The sequence below is a fragment of the Centruroides sculpturatus genome, unplaced genomic scaffold (genome assembly GCF_000671375.1).
Source record: "Centruroides sculpturatus isolate CEXI.00-Female unplaced genomic scaffold, Cexi_2.0 scaffold2131, whole genome shotgun sequence".
NCBI classification, from domain to species: Eukaryota; Metazoa; Arthropoda; class Arachnida; order Scorpiones; family Buthidae; genus Centruroides; species Centruroides sculpturatus.
Genome location: NW_019386438.1, coordinates 29,974 through 49,634, shown reverse-complemented (window position 1 = coordinate 49,634; position 19,661 = coordinate 29,974). Strand labels below are relative to the sequence as shown.

At 26.5% G+C, this 19,661-nt stretch overlaps 1 protein-coding gene across 3 annotated transcripts in view; it reads right to left on the bottom strand.

The window, feature by feature from the left end:
- Nucleotides 1–19,428, bottom strand: part of LOC111614968 (condensin complex subunit 1-like) — a 26,256-nt gene extending 6,828 nt beyond the window's left edge. The window contains exons 1-19 of one of the 3 annotated variants that reach the window (XM_023356337.1): nucleotides 19,400–19,428; nucleotides 19,067–19,323; nucleotides 18,871–18,955; nucleotides 18,507–18,643; nucleotides 18,299–18,431; nucleotides 18,144–18,219; nucleotides 17,894–18,046; nucleotides 17,619–17,824; nucleotides 14,669–14,777; nucleotides 14,280–14,403; nucleotides 14,061–14,216; nucleotides 13,817–13,994; nucleotides 13,643–13,737; nucleotides 10,257–10,412; nucleotides 10,013–10,190; nucleotides 9,839–9,933; nucleotides 9,696–9,776; nucleotides 4,324–4,513; nucleotides 4,124–4,256 (exon numbers count right to left, since the gene is read on the bottom strand). In XM_023356337.1, coding sequence (XP_023212105.1) covers nucleotides 4,124–4,256; nucleotides 4,324–4,513; nucleotides 9,696–9,776; nucleotides 9,839–9,933; nucleotides 10,013–10,190; nucleotides 10,257–10,412; nucleotides 13,643–13,737; nucleotides 13,817–13,994; nucleotides 14,061–14,216; nucleotides 14,280–14,403; nucleotides 14,669–14,777; nucleotides 17,619–17,824; nucleotides 17,894–18,046; nucleotides 18,144–18,219; nucleotides 18,299–18,431; nucleotides 18,507–18,643; nucleotides 18,871–18,955; nucleotides 19,067–19,320 — 2,539 coding nt within the window. In that variant the 5' untranslated portion in view covers nucleotides 19,321–19,323; nucleotides 19,400–19,428. The remainder of the gene's footprint in view (nucleotides 1–4,123; nucleotides 4,257–4,323; nucleotides 4,514–9,695; nucleotides 9,777–9,838; nucleotides 9,934–10,012; nucleotides 10,191–10,256; nucleotides 10,413–13,642; nucleotides 13,738–13,816; nucleotides 13,995–14,060; nucleotides 14,217–14,279; nucleotides 14,404–14,668; nucleotides 14,778–17,618; nucleotides 17,825–17,893; nucleotides 18,047–18,143; nucleotides 18,220–18,298; nucleotides 18,432–18,506; nucleotides 18,644–18,870; nucleotides 18,956–19,066; nucleotides 19,324–19,399) is intronic. The other 2 variants (XM_023356338.1, XM_023356339.1) reach the window with 2 other exon arrangements.
- Nucleotides 19,429–19,661: the final 233 nt, after the last annotated feature.

The window sequence follows — 19,661 nt, the reverse complement described above, 5'->3', positions numbered from 1 at the left end:
AGTCGGATAACCGAAAAGTATGAAAAAATCAAAAAATCCATTATTAGTGTAGTATATTATTATATCCCATGTAATTAGTATATTGCTATTAACCTACTTCGCGTTGAATTTTCATCGATGTTAAGTCTAACAAAAATTTTTTAAAATAATAATCGTTGCTATTGTATCGTTAAAAATTAGAAAATTAAGCCTCATTTAAATACTGGCTCCCTTTCATGGTCGAATGAGTGTTGCCAGCTAAAACACATAAAAATAATATTAAAGTAGCCAAGACATAGCCAAATATTGCAGCGCCACATCACTAGTGGACATTTGAAATTTGCCGACTAGGACGGTCGGTTAACCGAGGTGGCGGTTAATCGGGGGTCAAATAATTGAGGCTGTACTGTATATTCAATTTGTATTTTATTCATTAAATAATTATTTTACACAGACTATGCTCAATTCACAATCCAGATCTTACTAATCTGATATTTGCCTTATCTCAATACACAAAGGCTGCAAAGTAAAGGTCAAGATGGACATGCTGTAGATGCTCACCATTGGTTCTATACTAATGCTCCTTTATTCTAACTCTTAATGGTGAAATAAGGTCAATGTCTCCACTTAGACTTGGCATATAATCACTTTAATAGGAACAATATATTATTCCTACTCCTGTTATCCTTATTATTGTGTAATTTGTAGATTGTGAATGTGTCTTTCATTTCAATGAAATTTCAATGAAATTCCACTATTTTCCATATAAACAATGTGCCAATATATTGTTCATTTGGAACAGGAATGTCACAACTAAAAATAAAAATCCACTATTTTTTTTAATTGTAAAACAGTTCCAAAGTAGCTGTATTTTTATGAAAGAAAAATGTTACAAGTTGTATTATCTATTGGCCAAATAAGTTCAACTTATGACATTTTTTTCCATAAAAATACAGCTATTTTGATTTCTGAGTTACAACACTCTTATTCCAAATGAACAATTTCTTAGTAAGCATGCTGTTGTGTGTAACTACTCAAGGAATTTAAACAGGTATCATCATTATTTGCTGGAGACTGTTATCACAAGTAAATAGAAATTATCACCCAGAAGAGCATAAAAGAAAGCCATAGAAATGTTAAATGTTTTGCATTGGAGTATAAAAGATGCAGTGCTAGAGATATTCTAGAACTGCATCTTTTATATTGGTACAATATGTATATTGTCTCCAACTATGAGCTTTAATAGCTTTAAATGCAGAAAACTTGTAAACAGTACGATCCTCTAATGGACAAGATAGATAAAATGAATTCTTCACCAACTTTTCATTCATCGTTCTAGGTTAAAATATTGTCCAAGAAATGCACATTGTATAAATATTTCTGCTTTAATTTCACAGATAAGCCATGAGAATCACTAACATCAAACTGCACAAAACCCTTTAATGATAGTATTTATAACATTTGCAATAAACTAGAATTTTAAGTCTGAAATTTTCTGGTCATTTGATCACCAATTCACACAGAAGAGTTTACAACCTTGTATATGGAGTACCCATATACAGGATATAGACACAAACATTGCAACAAGCTATTTCCCACTTTTGCTACATAATAACAGTTTCCTTTAGCAAGCAGGCAATTGCATTTAATTGATAGTGGGCTACTTGTTGGTTTGAATGCTATGCACCCTAAAAGCAAATCCTGTCTTGGATACAATAAAAAATAGTTTAAATTACAACTTTGTAATTATGTCAAGTGTTTCAAGATCAGTACAAAAGGTTTTTGCTGTTAAAATACTTAAAAAGGACACTGTCAAAAAAATAAGTGATGAAACTATGAAAGACTTCTCTGCATGGTCTTGAACACTCAAGGCCTCAAACTGTGTAAAAAATGTTGACTCTAAAGCATGCTTTATTTTGTTTTAAAATAGTGTTTTTTGCAGAAAATGCTTTAGTTTTTAAAACATGTAAACATGTAACCCTTCAGAAAAATAAATTTTACTTAATAGCAAGGTAAGGTTGCAGCTGAAGTTTTCATCTCTAAAATGTGAATGTGAATGTGAATGTCGAGCACTGCTATCTTGTAAGCGGCAATTGGCATTCACGTTTTAGAGATGAAAACTGGCTGCAACCTTGCTATTGTTGTTTGATATCACATATTGGAGATTAGTTTCAGAAATTGGACACTAACCAATAAGGGTGGAAGTTAATTGCAGAATACTAAATATGCAACAGTTTTTATTGTCATTTAGCATTTCAAGCAAAATAGTTAATCATATTATTTAAACTGGAAAAAAAATTAAAATTTGCAGAGTTTTGCAAGAAATTCATTATTTGCAAATTTGCTTAAACAATATAAAACTAGTAATGCTGTGAACACAAAATCTTTTACTAAAACACCAGAAAGAAGCTCTAAGAAAAAAAATCCAGCAACAAGTTGCTTAACTTTCCTGGCAACATTTAAAATTTTGGTGGCAACATCTGTTTTAAAATATCATATTTTTAATTATTATAAAATGGAAAAGAGCTTAATTTTGAGGATAGTGATGAGTTTTATAAAAAAAAAATTATAAATGTTAATAACAAATAACATCTTTATTAACTTCGACCTCTCTTGAGATATGACACATGATATCCCTCTATCTCCCTATCTGTTTAACCTTTAACCACTAAAATTTAATAGTATCAATGCTTCTTATACGAAAGCTATCATGCCAAATTTAATTTCTTATACATGCCAACACACACAAGCACGGAATATTTTTCCTTTTTCAACTTTGTTGGGTTCAGGAGGTTTCAAAACTGGAGATTTGCAAAAAACTCTTAGAGTCAAATTTGATATTATTCCATTCTTTCTCTCATAATGTATACGTAACAGCCAGGAAAGTGAAATTAAGAATGTTTAGAAATGCATTTAACCTATTGCCTCAAAACATTTTGTATTGTTTAGACACATTTAAATAAAGGGTTAAAGAAAGAAATGTCTAATTATTTACTTTTAAAATTAAAAAAATGTAAGTAGGGCCATTTTGATTTGCACCATTTTAGTTAAAATTCTTCCTTTGTACACTTTTACACAACACAAACAGTATAACACTTGAATAAAAGAAAAATGGTGGGTGTGTATTCAATTTTCTTTCAACGTGGTATTGCTACAGCCATGTTGGAAGAAAATTGATGTATCTATGCAGTTTATTCTAGCTCGTTGGTTTCACATAAATTCAGAGAATAACAAAAATTGTTAAATGAAATTAACTGATATGCAGAATTGTCCAAGTATCAGAAAAGAAAGTTTAATATCAATAAATAATTGCTTAAAATTCTATAGTTATCATTCAAATATATTTCACATCANCACCAAAATTTTCTAGTATCAATCCCCCTAATAAACAAACCGCTCTGCAAAATTTCAGAAATTTTCAAAAAAAAGCACAGAAGTTATTAAGCTTCAAAGAAGGTGAAAAAATCATACCACATACACAGACTAACATCCATACATACAGAAAAAATTCCCCCAAAATTTTTTTTTGCATTTCTCAAGGTCCCAAATCCAAAAATGTAAAAATCTTGTCAGGTCATTTTTTGATTGATTGCCATACTTTCCCTGTATTATATATAACAGAGCTTAGAAAGTATAAATGTCAAGTGCTTACAACAATATTGCAGATCATTCAACAACTAAGAAAATGTGGCAACATTTAGGGTGAGCAGGACCAGAACAAGTTCTGTATAATGAAAGTATTTTAGCTTTTATTTGTGCATATCCACATGCTAGTATATAAGATGCTGCTACAGACTTGGGGCTTTATGAAAGACAATGCATCATATCTCACATTGTCATTATTTTCATCCATATTAACTTTTTCCTAACTTTGATTCATAATTTCATAAATTAAAGTGTGAAATAATAATTTAAGTTGCAAACAAAACATAATTTATTATTAAATTAGGAATTTAAATTAATATTTCCAGAAAAACAGACAGTAATGCATTTGACTAATAGACATTCTGAAAAAGTTGAATATTTTCCATTACTGTAAATAACTTTTTAGAGTGAACTGTAAATGTCGTCAATGTTATAAATTGATAACTATTTCTAAATATTTCTAATAAAATTAATAATGTATGAATAAATAAGATCTTACTTGAACCAGGCGTCTTTGCTGGAGTCTTAAAACTAAGAGATTTAGCAACAGATTCTTCATTGTACATAGCTGCTTCTTGTCCATCATTCTTATGCATAATCTCAATTTGTTGTTCTAATTCTTCAATTATAGTCTAGTATATTCATTATAGAAGTTAATAATTTTAATTTCCATGTATTAAATGAGATAAAAATACTTACTTTTGCTTTTCCTTTTAAATTAGGTATCTTTCTTGCTCCATTATAAATTGATGTCATATGTTCATAAACAATGTCATCGGCAAGTTTTTCACCCAAACAACCAAGATTTTCTTGAAGTTTTAATAAACTCCGTTCATTATATGTTAGGAGACTTAAACAAAATGCCAAGTTTCTCCATTGTACTTCATTTCTAAAAAAATTTTTAATTATAATCTAATTATAAATATTTATATTACACAAGACTATTAATAAATTTATATATTATGAATATTTAGGTAAAACATATACAGTAATTTCAAATATTCAAATTCCATACAGTAACAGATATAACAGTTATTAAAGTATTTTCTAACTTTAAAACTCTTAATCAATTTCTCAATAAGAGATTCAAATTTCTGCATCATCTAATATAAAATAATAATATATTTTACTTTAGATAGCAGAGAAATTTTCTTTTCTCAAAATCCTTTCCTCAGATTCTGTTTAAAGTCCATTCTAAAACTGTCTTTCATTGTTAACAGTTTCTAAACTAATAAAAATAAACTTATTAAAACAAATCATATATTCATCATAAGTACTTTCAATAACATTAAAATTATCATCTTCAGGCATTTACAATAGAAAAATGGCATGAAAACATTAATGTTCTGATTCTATTACATCTAACATATATAGTGTGTCCACTTAAACATCATCTATCCAAGTGCAAAAGAGATCTTTCTAGCATTGCACACAAGTGTATACATGCAGTGATTGCTTATTCCAGCACTAAATTAACAGAAAAGAATCAATTTAAAACAATTTAACATAACATGCAAGTAATTTCTGACTGTAAGAGATGAAGATAACATTGCAGGAATTGATACAAAAAAACTGACCTTTATTTTGTTAGTAAATATATTCAAAACGACCTCCTTCAATAGCAATACAAAGATGTAGACAGTTGGGTAGCGGGTACACATCATATACCAATGCTTTTAGGTGATTGCTCTGGTTTTTTCCTGTGAGATCAAGTCTTGAAAATTTGGTAGCCCTAGAACAGGGTCGTGTTGTCCTATCTAGCAGTTGCCAACTACTCTGTTAGTCATTTATGCATATCTGTCTGGAAATGAGCTGGTATGCCATTGTGCAGTACAAAAGCTACTGTAATTGCACCAATGACATGCTATCAAGTCATTTGTCCACTGTTGTGTTTAAGATGTTCAGATATCAGTTACTATTCAGGTGCCATCAATGAATATGGGACCAAAATGCTACTTGTCCCAATTCCATACCAGATAACTAGAGTAAAACACACTTACAAGGGAACTGTCGGAGTGTCTTTTAATAAATATTAATAAAATTTAGTTAATAATTATGTTAAAAGTATACAAAATCTACATTAAAATTGTAATATTCACTAAAAGTGTTAATCAGAGTGAATAGAAATCAAATGTTGTACTATTTTATATTTGTTTAACACAAATATGCAAATTTTTAGAAGTGAAAGGGTTGCGGAGGAAGACGACAATATTACATTTACAGAGTAGAATAAGGAATAAACTCAAATAAATGTTATATGAAAGATTAGATTGCGAAAGTTGGCAACAAGGTGTTTGACCACTGTCCCAAACCTATATGATTGATCGACAACTGATTTCCTTCTCAAGAGGTACACCTTAGTGGTGCATTGGACGTGACCTCCAAGACTCTAGGATCACCTAGTCCAGATAGTAATCTGGACTAGGTGATCCCAGAGATGCTAACCATTTCAAAACCCAATCTCTCCATGTCGGTCAAGCAGCCAAACTAACAATGTTGATCAATCTGATTACATCTACGAATAGTGTTGTCGTGTCGAATGAATGATTCCAGGACAGATGATGGAGTTCAATGGTCATTGTCACAAGTTTATTTTACAGAACTATATATAAGAGTTACAATTACATCAACTGTGGAAACAGTGGTTAGAGCATGCAATGAGGTGAGCAACTAGACAGAAGCATGTCCACCTAAAAAGTGGAGTTAGCCACAGTCTGACATCACGTAGGTTGGGGACAGTGGTCAAACACCATGTTACCAACTGCAGCAATCTAATCTTTCATATAACATTTATTTGAGTTTATTCCTTATTCTACTCTGTAAATGTAATATTGTCGTCTTCCTCCGCAACCCTTTCACTTCTAAAAATTTGCATATTTGTGTTAAACCAATATAAAATAGTACAACATTTGATTGCTTTTAACTCAGATTAACACTTTTAGTGAATATTACAAATTTAATATAGATTTTGTATACTTTTAATGTAATTATTAACTAAATTTTATTAATATTTATTAAAAGACACTCTGACAGTTCCTTTGTTAGTGTATGTCATATGCATTGTGGAGCAAGNCCAGATAGCTATCTGGACTAGGTGATCCCAGAGATGCTAACCATTTCAAAACCCAATCTCTCCATGTCGGTCAAGCAGCCAAACTAACAATGTTGATCAATCTGATTACATCTACGAATAGTGTTGTCGTGTCGAATGAATGATTCCAGGACAGATGATGGAGTTCAATGGTCATTGTCACAAGTTTATTTTACAGAACTATATATAAGAGTTACAATTACATCAACTGTGGAAACAGTGGTTAGAGCATGCAATGAGGTGAGCAACTAGACAGAAGCATGTCCACCTAAAAAGTGGAGTTAGCCACAGTCTGACATCACGTAGGTTGGGGACAGTGGTCAAACACCATGTTACCAACTGCAGCAATCTAATCTTTCATATAACATTTATTTGAGTTTATTCCTTATTCTACTCTGTAAATGTAATATTGTCGTCTTCCTCCGCAACCCTTTCACTTCTAAAAATTTGCATATTTGTGTTAAACCAATATAAAATAGTACAACATTTGATTGCTTTTAACTCAGATTAACACTTTTAGTGAATATTACAAATTTAATATAGATTTTGTATACTTTTAATGTAATTATTAACTAAATTTTATTAATATTTATTAAAAGACACTCTGACAGTTCCTTTGTTAGTGTATGTCATATGCATTGTGGAGCAAGCTCTATCCAGTGGTATACATTTTGACAACTATACAATCTATTCTCATAAAATAGTACCTTATCAGTTCATAAAATGTGCTGAAGGAATTGTGATTCATTATACTGTAAATTTAACATCATGTTGAACCAATCAAATCACTGTGTGGTATCCTCTGCATGTCATGGTGATATAATATCCAGTGTTTTCATGTTTGCTGCAATCAACAACCTAATTTAAGTGGACACTTTAATCAGTTTCATTTCTTGATTGAATAATTAGCTCTTTAATATGCTAGTCATTGGTCATGTTGTAAAAAAAATCTATGTATAACAAGAACACAAGGCATGAAACTGTGTTGTTATATCTTTGATAATTTTTTTTATATAATTATTATAAAATTTAGTTTAATTACAAGAAGTGATAATTAATGTTAATTAAATTTATTAATCTCATTTCATTTTATCTCTCAATACAATTTCAAACAAAAGTTTTTGTCAAAGTTTAAAATATGTGGTTTTGTTCAAGTATCTGTTAGCTTTTTTTTTTTTTTTAGTCTTTGCTCAAACTTTATTATTTAAAAAATTTTTTTTAAGGCCAATATATTTTATAAAGTAATTTTAAGCAACTCTTTTTAATGATTCCCAATTTAACTGTACCGTTTTAACACGTCACATTATTGTAGGCTGAAATGCACATTAGTATATCACTAAGATATTTATATTCAAATGCACTTGGAATTTATTAAGATAGCACATGTATAATAAGTTACTATATATTAAAAATGACTCTAACTAAATCATTTTAACTTAGTGACAATTATATCATTTATTTGATAATTTTTATTTTAATATCATTCTCTTTACAGTTTATTGTATTATTACTTTCAGTAACAATACAATACTGTAATATTGTAATTAGAACTAATTTATAATTTAATTTAAATAATTTTAAAATAAATCATTAAATTGTGTTCAAATTAGCAGGATAAGTTTAAATCAGCAATCAAAATATGAAATTACATATTCTTAGCCATTTTAATGATTTATTTATTCATAATATTTATTAAATATTTTATTATTATAGTATTGTAATTTATACTTATAGTAGATCTGTTGCTTAAATAAAATAAAAATCCTAAAAATCTTTAAAATTCAGCAAAGAAATTTTATATAATAAACAAAGTAAGAATCATCAAATGTAATTTATATTTGATAACTCCTATTTTTGTACCTTAAACATTTAACATGCAGACAATTGTGAGTGGCCTAAGCAAATATGCTTGAGAATACAGTGAGTCATTTTTGTATCTTTCAGCTACCATTATAACAATAATGTTTTAATTTGCATGTTGTTAGCTTTATTTTTTACTATTATGTTGAGAAGAAATCATTTTAAGCTACATCTTTTGCATTGAAAGTTTTTTTATTAATATTAGTACAGTAAAAACACACTTATTTGGCTACCTTTGGTGTATATGATTTCTGGCCACATAAGGTGTTCAACTAAATAAGAAGGATTATGAAAAAATTGACATACAGAACTGTAATTACAGTATCGTACTGAATACTACTAAAAGTTTAATACAGATTATAAAAGTAAACAGTAATAAATAAATCAATAAAATAAAATAAAAAATTCACATATACTACACCCTTGCAATATACAATAATTCAAAATTTCATCCAGTATAATAGAATATTGAAATACAGAGTACAGTGGTGCCTCATACTTTGAATTTAATTCATTCCAGAACGTTGTTCAAACTTCAAATGAATTTTTCCCATTAGAAATAATGGAAACTGAATTAATTCATTCCCAGACCCCAAACACTATCCATCTTAAAAAACTTAAAACAGCAAATACACGTAATTTAAGGTAAAAATAACACAATTAAATGTCCTGATAATAAATTAAAACGTGAAAACCTTAAATAAAATATATACATGCTGTATAATAAAATGAAAATTGCATTTATTAGTTGTACACCATGGATTTCTGCATTTTAACATAGATGTGTGATTTAATAACAGTTGTGAAATTTAACATATTATAGATAATGTGAGATTTTATTCTTTGCTTTGTATTTAAAAAACAATTAAGTAATATTTATTTTTATTTGTTTTATTAATTCATTTAATAAATTTTGTTCTCAAATGCACCATCTGCTACTAATTCTATGGTAATATTACTTGAAAAGATTTAACATTATGTAATTTTGTTTTAATTTTTATAACTTAATATTTCTTTTAATAAAAACAAGATTTTAAGTGCAAAATTTATATAAAACTGAAATAAAAATAAGCTATTAATATTTCAAATAATACATAATAACTTAATTAGAGTTAATTACCTTGTAGCTCTAAATCTATAGCATAACTTTTCAACAAGAGCCTCTACATGTTTTTCCTTTTCAATGAATTGAAAAAGATATCTGAAAATTATAATATATTTTAATTTTTTGAAGAAAACATTTAATAATATTAACTATCATACTTCATAACTTCTTGAAAAAATTCTTGTGTGGTTCCAACTTCTGGATCAGATAAGTGACTGATAATATCAGAAAGTATATTATAAATTGCATTTCCCTTTTGAAAAAAAAAAAATTAAAAAATTATCATGATTCAAGAAAAATCAGATAGAATTCAAACTTAATTATGCACTTACTTTTTTGGATAATTCTTGAAAAAATACTTTTGTTAATTGTACAATGCAATCTTCTTTATCTACTAGACACAAAGCAACATCACTAATTTGTTGCTTTACTTTAATAATATCATGCAATATTAAATGACTTAATATAATAAGCGCTTTCTTTTTGACATCTGTGGATGAATCATGCAATCTATAAAATAAAAATTTAATTTTTAATTTTTTAAATAATTTTTAAATATTTAAAATTTTGATATACCTATTATAAATATGAGTTGTCCAAGGTTCTATTATATTAGGAAAACGAACAGCAAGATCTCCAAAAGCAATAACTGTATTTCCACGAACAACTGGGTTTGTTGATTTTTCCATTAAAGTTACCAGTAATTGCAAATTAGAATCACAGAATGAAGGACTATAATAAAAATTTTTATTATGTCATCTTAAACAATAATTTATAGAAATAAATCTTCTTTACCTTATCATCATAAATTTTCCAAGANCCAGATAGCTATCTGGACTAGGTGATCCCAGAGATGCTAACCATTTCAAAACCCAATCTCTCCATGTCGGTCAAGCAGCCAAACTAACAATGTTGATCAATCTGATTACATCTACGAATAGTGTTGTCGTGTCGAATGAATGATTCCAGGACAGATGATGGAGTTCAATGGTCATTGTCACAAGTTTATTTTACAGAACTATATATAAGAGTTACAATTACATCAACTGTGGAAACAGTGGTTAGAGCATGCAATGAGGTGAGCAACTAGACAGAAGCATGTCCACCTAAAAAGTGGAGTTAGCCACAGTCTGACATCACGTAGGTTGGGGACAGTGGTCAAACACCATGTTACCAACTGCAGCAATCTAATCTTTCATATAACATTTATTTGAGTTTATTCCTTATTCTACTCTGTAAATGTAATATTGTCGTCTTCCTCCGCAACCCTTTCACTTCTAAAAATTTGCATATTTGTGTTAAACCAATATAAAATAGTACAACATTTGATTGCTTTTAACTCAGATTAACACTTTTAGTGAATATTACAAATTTAATATAGATTTTGTATACTTTTAATGTAATTATTAACTAAATTTTATTAATATTTATTAAAAGACACTCTGACAGTTCCTTTGTTAGTGTATGTCATATGCATTGTGGAGCAAGCTCTATCCAGTGGTATACATTTTGACAACTATACAATCTATTCTCATAAAATAGTACCTTATCAGTTCATAAAATGTGCTGAAGGAATTGTGATTCATTATACTGTAAATTTAACATCATGTTGAACCAATCAAATCACTGTGTGGTATCCTCTGCATGTCATGGTGATATAATATCCAGTGTTTTCATGTTTGCTGCAATCAACAACCTAATTTAAGTGGACACTTTAATCAGTTTCATTTCTTGATTGAATAATTAGCTCTTTAATATGCTAGTCATTGGTCATGTTGTAAAAAAAATCTATGTATAACAAGAACACAAGGCATGAAACTGTGTTGTTATATCTTTGATAATTTTTTTTATATAATTATTATAAAATTTAGTTTAATTACAAGAAGTGATAATTAATGTTAATTAAATTTATTAATCTCATTTCATTTTATCTCTCAATACAATTTCAAACAAAAGTTTTTGTCAAAGTTTAAAATATGTGGTTTTGTTCAAGTATCTGTTAGCTTTTTTTTTTTTTTTTAGTCTTTGCTCAAACTTTATTATTTAAAAAATTTTTTTTAAGACCGATATATTTTATAAAGTAATTTTAAGCAACTCTTTTTAATGATTCCCAATTTAACTGTACCGTTTTAACACGTCACATTATTGTAGGCTAAAATGCACATTAGTATATCACTAAGATATTTATATTCAAATGCACTTGGAATTTATTAAGATAGCACATGTATAATAAGTTACTATATATTAAAAATGACTCTAACTAAATCATTTTAACTTAGTGACAATTATGTCATTTATTTGATAATTTTTATTTTAATATCATTCTCTTTACAGTTTATTGTATTATTACTTTCAGTAACAATACAATACTGTAATATTGTAATTAGAACTAATTTATAATTTAATTTAAATAATTTTAAAATAAATCATTAAATTGTGTTCAAATTAGCAGGATAAGTTTAAATCAGCAATCAAAATATGAAATTACATATTCTTAGCCATTTTAATGATTTATTTATTCATAATATTTATTAAATATTTTATTATTATAGTATTGTAATTTATACTTATAGTAGATCTGTTGCTTAAATAAAATAAAAATCCTAAAAATCTTTAAAATTCAGCAAAGAAATTTTATATAATAAACAAAGTAAGAATCATCAAATGTAATTTATATTTGATAACTCCTATTTTTGTACCTTAAACATTTAACATGCAGACAATCGTGAGTAGCCTAAGCAAATATGCTTGAGAATACAGTGAGTCATTTTTGTATCTTTCAGCTACCATTATAACAATAATGTTTTAATTTGCATGTTGTTAGCTTTATTTTTTACTATTATGTTGAGAAGAAATCATTTTAAGCTACATCTTTTGCATTGAAAGTTTTTTTATTAATATTAGTACAGTAAAAACACACTTATTTGGCTACCTTTGGTGTATATGATTTCTGGCCACATAAGGTGTTCAACTAAATAAGAAGGATTATGAAAAAATTGACATACAGAACTGTAATTACAGTATCATACTGAATACTACTAAAAGTTTAATACAGATTATAAAAGTAAACAGTAATAAATAAATCAATAAAATAAAATAAAAAATTCACATATACTACACCCTTGCAATATACAATAATTCAAAATTTCATCCAGTATAATAGAATATTGAAATACAGAGTACAGTGGTGCCTCATACTTTGAATTTAATTCATTCCAGAACGTTGTTCAAACTTCAAATGAATTTTTCCCATTAGAAATAATGGAAACTGAATTAATTCATTCCCAGACCCCAAACACTATCCATCTTAAAAAACTTAAAACAGCAAATACACGTAATTTAAGGTAAAAATAACACAATTAAATGTCCTGATAATAAATTAAAACATGAAAACCTTAAATAAAATATATACATGCTGTATAATAAAATGAAAATTGCATTTATTAGTTGTACACCATGGATTTCTGCATTTTAACATAGATGTGTGATTTAATAACAGTTGTGAAATTTAACATATTATAGATAATGTGAGATTTTATTCTTTGCTTTGTATTTAAAAAACAATTAAGTAATATTTATTTTTATTTGTTTTATTAATTCATTTAATAAATTTTGTTCTCAAATGCACCATCTGCTACTAATTCTATGGTAATATTACTTGAAAAGATTTAACATTATGTAATTTTGTTTTAATTTTTATAACTTAATATTTCTTTTAATAAAAACAAGATTTTAAGTGCAAAATTTATATAAAACTGAAATAAAAATAAGCTATTAATATTTCAAATAATACATAATAACTTAATTAGAGTTAATTACCTTGTAGCTCTAAATCTATAGCATAACTTTTCAACAAGAGCCTCTACATGTTTTTCCTTTTCAATGAATTGAAAAAGATATCTGAAAATTATAATATATTTTAATTTTTTGAAGAAAACATTTAATAATATTAACTATCATACTTCATAACTTCTTGAAAAAATTCTTGTGTGGTTCCAACTTCTGGATCAGATAAGTGACTGATAATATCAGAAAGTATATTATAAATTGCATTTCCCTTTTGAAAAAAAAAAAATTAAAAAATTATCATGATTCAAGAAAAATCAGATAGAATTCAAACTTAATTATGCACTTACTTTTTTGGATAATTCTTGAAAAAATACTTTTGTTAATTGTACAATGCAATCTTCTTTATCTACTAGACACAAAGCAACATCACTAATTTGTTGCTTTACTTTAATAATATCATGCAATATTAAATGACTTAATATAATAAGCGCTTTCTTTTTGACATCTGTGGATGAATCATGCAATCTATAAAATAAAAATTTAATTTTTAATTTTTTAAATAATTTTTAAATATTTAAAATTTTGATATACCTATTATAAATATGAGTTGTCCAAGGTTCTATTATATTAGGAAAACGAACAGCAAGATCTCCAAAAGCAATAACTGTATTTCCACGAACAACTGGGTTTGTTGATTTTTCCATTAAAGTTACCAGTAATTGCAAATTAGAATCACAGAATGAAGGACTATAATAAAAATTTTTATTATGTCATCTTAAACAATAATTTATAGAAATAAATCTTCTTTACCTTATCATCATAAATTTTCCAAGAGTTATTGCACAAGTTGCTTGAAGATGATTATCTAAATACTTATTTGGAGTTTTGCATATTTCAATTACTAAAGGGTATATTATTCCAAACAAATTTTCCTCTAAAATAACAAAAATAATTTTATAAATATGAATGAATTTCTTTCAATATTTTCTTTGTGGCTTTTGTCAAATTAAAATTGAAATAACTTAATAATAAACATAAACATTCAAAAATAATAATAAGACATATAATACAAAGACTAACAATAATAAAATTAAGATTTATAATAATAAATTAAAAATTTAAAATTAATTTCATTTATTTTTGTAAACACTAAAATAAATAACTATCAGATTGTTATAATTTATTTAAAGAATATTTACCACTAAAAATATTTGCTTCAAATGTTTTTCTAAAATATTCTATTTCTGTTTCATCAACCAATTCTATCATTCCCACATCTTCATCCGGAATTGAACTATTCATATTATCCTGAAAATAAATTATAACAATTTAGAAAAAAATAACTCATCAAAGAACACAACTATGGTTTTAAAGAACATGAATGATATACAGGTAACCCCCGTATAACACGGCACTTCTATAGCACGGATTCACTCTGACACGGTTTGAGAAATGGGTAAAACCCTCGTACAACATGAAATGTAATAAATTTTTACATACTTAAGTAATAATAGTTCACAAAAATTATTACTTTCATGAACTATTAGTACTTCAGTGTGTAAATTTTCTTTTCTCGTCTCCATACACAAGGTCCTTCGCGAAAATTGTTTCAATTATGCCATAACTTGACGCTTCTGCTTTTGGTGTTGCCAGATGTTTTTCCCTTATTCCATAAGTGCTTAGCACCATATAAGGAAATTTATAAAGATCTTTTAACTAGAAGGAAGCAATTTAAAATTACATACTTTTTGCAAAAGGTAAAGCATGAATCTGAAAATAATGCAGAAAAATGCTCAGAGGATAACGATAACTTGCCAAAAATAAAACGCTCTCGGTTAATAGTGCTTTTAGTGATAACAAAGAAAACATTGTTTAATTTATATTAATATGTATCACTTAAGAAAATTTTAATAAAGATATTTAACTTAATTATGAAAATATAGTAGCATGTTTTTTTTTTATTTTTGGAACCTAACCCTCCTTTTCGTACTAGTTCTTTGATTCGCATAACACGGCAATTTTTTGGAACGTAACTATCGTGTTATACGGGGGTTACTTGTATATATATATTTACATGTAACAAAATATTATTTAAGTAACTATCTTTCTTGATCTCATAATTACAGAAAATTTTTTATACAATAAAATATTTTTTTTCAAATTAAAAAATCAAAGAAGATACAATATGTAGTTATGTAATATTTCAAGTAAGTATAGTAGAATATCTTTAAAAATTTGAAATACAGTAGAATCCCACAAACTCGACTTAATATGGACTGAGAAAGTAACTAGTTACCAAAAATGTTGAGTTTTGCAGGCTCGGGGGAGTAAAATAATACATTACTACATATTAATCTATAAAAAATATTTTAACACAAATTTCTGTGTATATGCTGTCTACTAGGACCTTGTTTATTAATAGAACTTATTATACTGGTGTAGTTTCTGATTAGCAAATAGAGAAGATCTTAATCAAAAGTCAAAACAAAATATCTTTATTTTCGTCTTGCTTTGACTTTTGAATAAGATCTCTATTTGCTAATCAGAAACTACACCAGAATAATAAATCCTATTAATAAACAAGGTCCTAGTAGACAGCATATACACAAATTTAAAAGAGTAAGGACATAGAAGTAAAAGGAATTAATATTTTAATATAGTCAAAGAGAAATAAAATATACAGTACAAAAGATATAAAAATTTACCTACAGACAATGTATATTATAAGGTATTATATGAGAAAATTCATATATGTATTAACTACATACCAATAATGACTATTTCTATTTTTAGTCAAATTTTAATTATAAAAAAATTATTGGATTTTCACTGGCTACTTTCCAGTTAGTGACATTCACACCATGGTTTTGCGGTGACACTTTTGTAAAAGGTCTACAGTCGACCCCCCTATAAGATCATTGATTTTTCCGTTTTATCTGAATTACATGTTGTACGAGTCACTTAGATTTTACAAATACGTGTGCCGGGCTGTGAACGGCTCACATATTTGTAAAATCTAAGTGACTCAAACAACATGTAATTCAGATAAAACGGAAAAATCAATGATCTTATAGGGGGGTCGACTGTATATTCTTTGTTATCATGGGAAACTGATGGTATTACCAAGTGTCACCAGTGAAGAATGATAACTTATCTTATTCTAATGTTAAGTTATAGAGGTATAAATTAGATTACATTTGTTTTTTTTTTTGAGTGACATGATGAGTTTTACAGTATGTTGAGTTATTGAGAGTCAACTTTCTGGGACCGTACTTTATAATATAATTTAATATTTCAAGCAAATACTATAATATTTGCTGTAAAAATTCAGTTAATACTATATTTATAGCATATTGCATTAAATTGATTGAATATTATAATATTGTTCTTTTCATACATGTATATTTATTTTATTTAATACAGAATTAAGTAAATATTCATAAATGTTGTAAAATTGGTAAATAGTTAAGAGTTTAAGAGTATAAAATAAGTGCTATAAATTTATTAGGTTCTTTGCATTCTGCATTAAACAGTTACCAAAATAAGTTTTAATGTTTAATTGAAGAAACCATTCGGCAAAGTTCTTTTGACTATTTTGGAATGTTTCTGGTTCTATTGTTATGGATGTTTACATTCAATATAAAGAATAAAAAGTAAAATTGAAATATAAAAAATACAATAAATCCTGAAAACCAAAGAAGAGGGAAACTAAAATAATATTTTGCTTCTCCATGATAATGCAAGAATTCATACAGTAATGAAACCATTAGCACTATTACAAATAATATTGGGTTCCATAATCTTAAAATATTCCCTGCATTCTTAATTTTGCTCCTTCAGACTTTTTATTTTTTAGATACTAATAAAAGTGACAATGGTGAAAAAGTTTCTTTTATGAGTTAGCCAAAAATGTTTATAAACAAGACATATCATAACTTATATGATGGAAAACTTACATAAAAATAAAATGAAATTATAATACTGTAGAATAAAAAAATTTGTGCTACTATTTTCAAAAATTTATCTCACTTGTTAAATCATCCTTATATTTATTAATTTAATCAATTTAATATTCAATTTATAATCATAACATTTTCTATTCAGAATTTAGTAGTAGAAAAATTCATATTAAAATTAAAACATATTTACATCTTTATATATTGATGATCTTTTTCTTAAACTAATATTTGAAATATCCGATTTTCTTTTTCCTTTTTGAGTATTATTCTGTTGGATTTGTTTCTTTAATTCTGGTATTACATACGTTTCAATGTAGAGAAGATGTTGAAGTGCAACATGACCAGAAAAGCTGACAATTCGTTGCAAAATTCTAAGTGGAAATCTTGAAGTATCTTCTAAGATAAAATAAAAATTAAAAACTGAAATAAATAAGAATTTGTATACTTTAAAAATTTTAAAATTACCTGAAAAAGGTGATTGAGAATCACTAATAAGATAAGAAAATTCTTCCATAATTTTTGCACATAATTTATCTGGCCTATGTGCTAATTCATAAATTACATTTATTGCTTGTTCAGCCATAGGAATCCAAAAGTGATCGTTTAATTTAATTACACCTAAAATGTTAAAACTTTTATTAGATTCTAGATGAATTTTATTTGTAAATGTGTAAAAGAATTATCCATAATTCATCACTTTTTAATATTTTCTTACCTTTAACAAGAACATCAGTTAGTTTTTTGAACATAACATCATCATTTGGAAAATGGTAACTCTTATTTGAATTATCCTATCATCATAAATTTTAGAATAAAAACAATATTCTACTGATTATGATAAATTTTAATATATAAATAATAAATATTAACCTTGTTTGAATTAGCTAACTGCAACAACATTTTGCAAACATCACAAATAAAAACAAAATCTGGCATATTTTCTGCATTAAATGCTATTGACAACAGAAGTTCAATATTTTTCTCAATGATATCAGTTTGAAATCTAAAATAAAAAATTAAATAAATTAAATTATATTTTTAATTGTGTATTTAAATTGTTTTAAATTTGTTTACTTACGTTGCTGCCATTCTTAATAACTTTAATGCAGAATGACTTTCTTCTAATGTGGAATTTGGTATTTTCATTGAATAAATATCCCATAACATTTCAATTATATTATTATTAAAATCTTCAGATTTCATAAATTCTCCTATCTAAAAAATATTATATTAATTACATTAAATTTTAGAAGTAAAAAACAAAACTGATGATGATGCATAGAACTGAGAAAATTATATAATGTTCACCTTTAATCAAAACAATTTAAATCTACAACAACCAATAGCTTAATGTAAATATTATTATTTAAGTACAGTTGTATTGAGTAAAACATCTTTAATTCCTTGAATTTCATATATTTTATATTATAAAAAATGTATACCAATTTTTCAAGACATATTTCTTCTGCAAATGTTGATCCTTGTACGAGCAATATAATATTCTTCACAATGCTCAAGACACACTCTCTGCAAAAAATTTGCAGTAATTAATAATAGAAGAAAATTATTAAGAAACTAAATGAATTAAAATTATAAAAATTTATATTCTGAAACATAATTCAGAAAAATAATAATTACTTTCTGTTAGAACTTGTGTTAGCCAAATACAATTCTTTATATGCTGATACTACAGCATCTTTTATTACATCTTCCTTTGACCATATATGAGATAGCATACTTTTAATTCCAAAAACAGCATCTTTAACGCCAAACTGATAAGCAGTTACAAAAAATCTAATAGATTCCAATATATCACTGGAAGTATATGTAGAATGAAGGAGTTGGCAAATTATTGGCAAAGCTTTTTCAATTTCTTGAGAAAACTGAAGCATATTCTAATTAAAGAAAATTAAATACAAATCAATAATATAGATTATCTTCTATTTATTTAATTATAATAAATATTCTTACTCTGAAATAATAGACTAAATTTTGTTGTTTGTTGATTTTATTTTCAGCTGGTATTTTATCTTCAAAATTTACAGAATTATCTTTTTGTTTTATTTCTAAATAATCTTTAAAAAATAACAATAAATTTATATTTATTTTAAAAACATAAAAAATTTCAATAAATAATTGTCCTATAAAAATTAAATGGACATTACAATGAAAGAATTGTAAAGAAAATTACAAATTTAATAGAAAAAAAAGTAATGATAGAGGGGGGTCGACT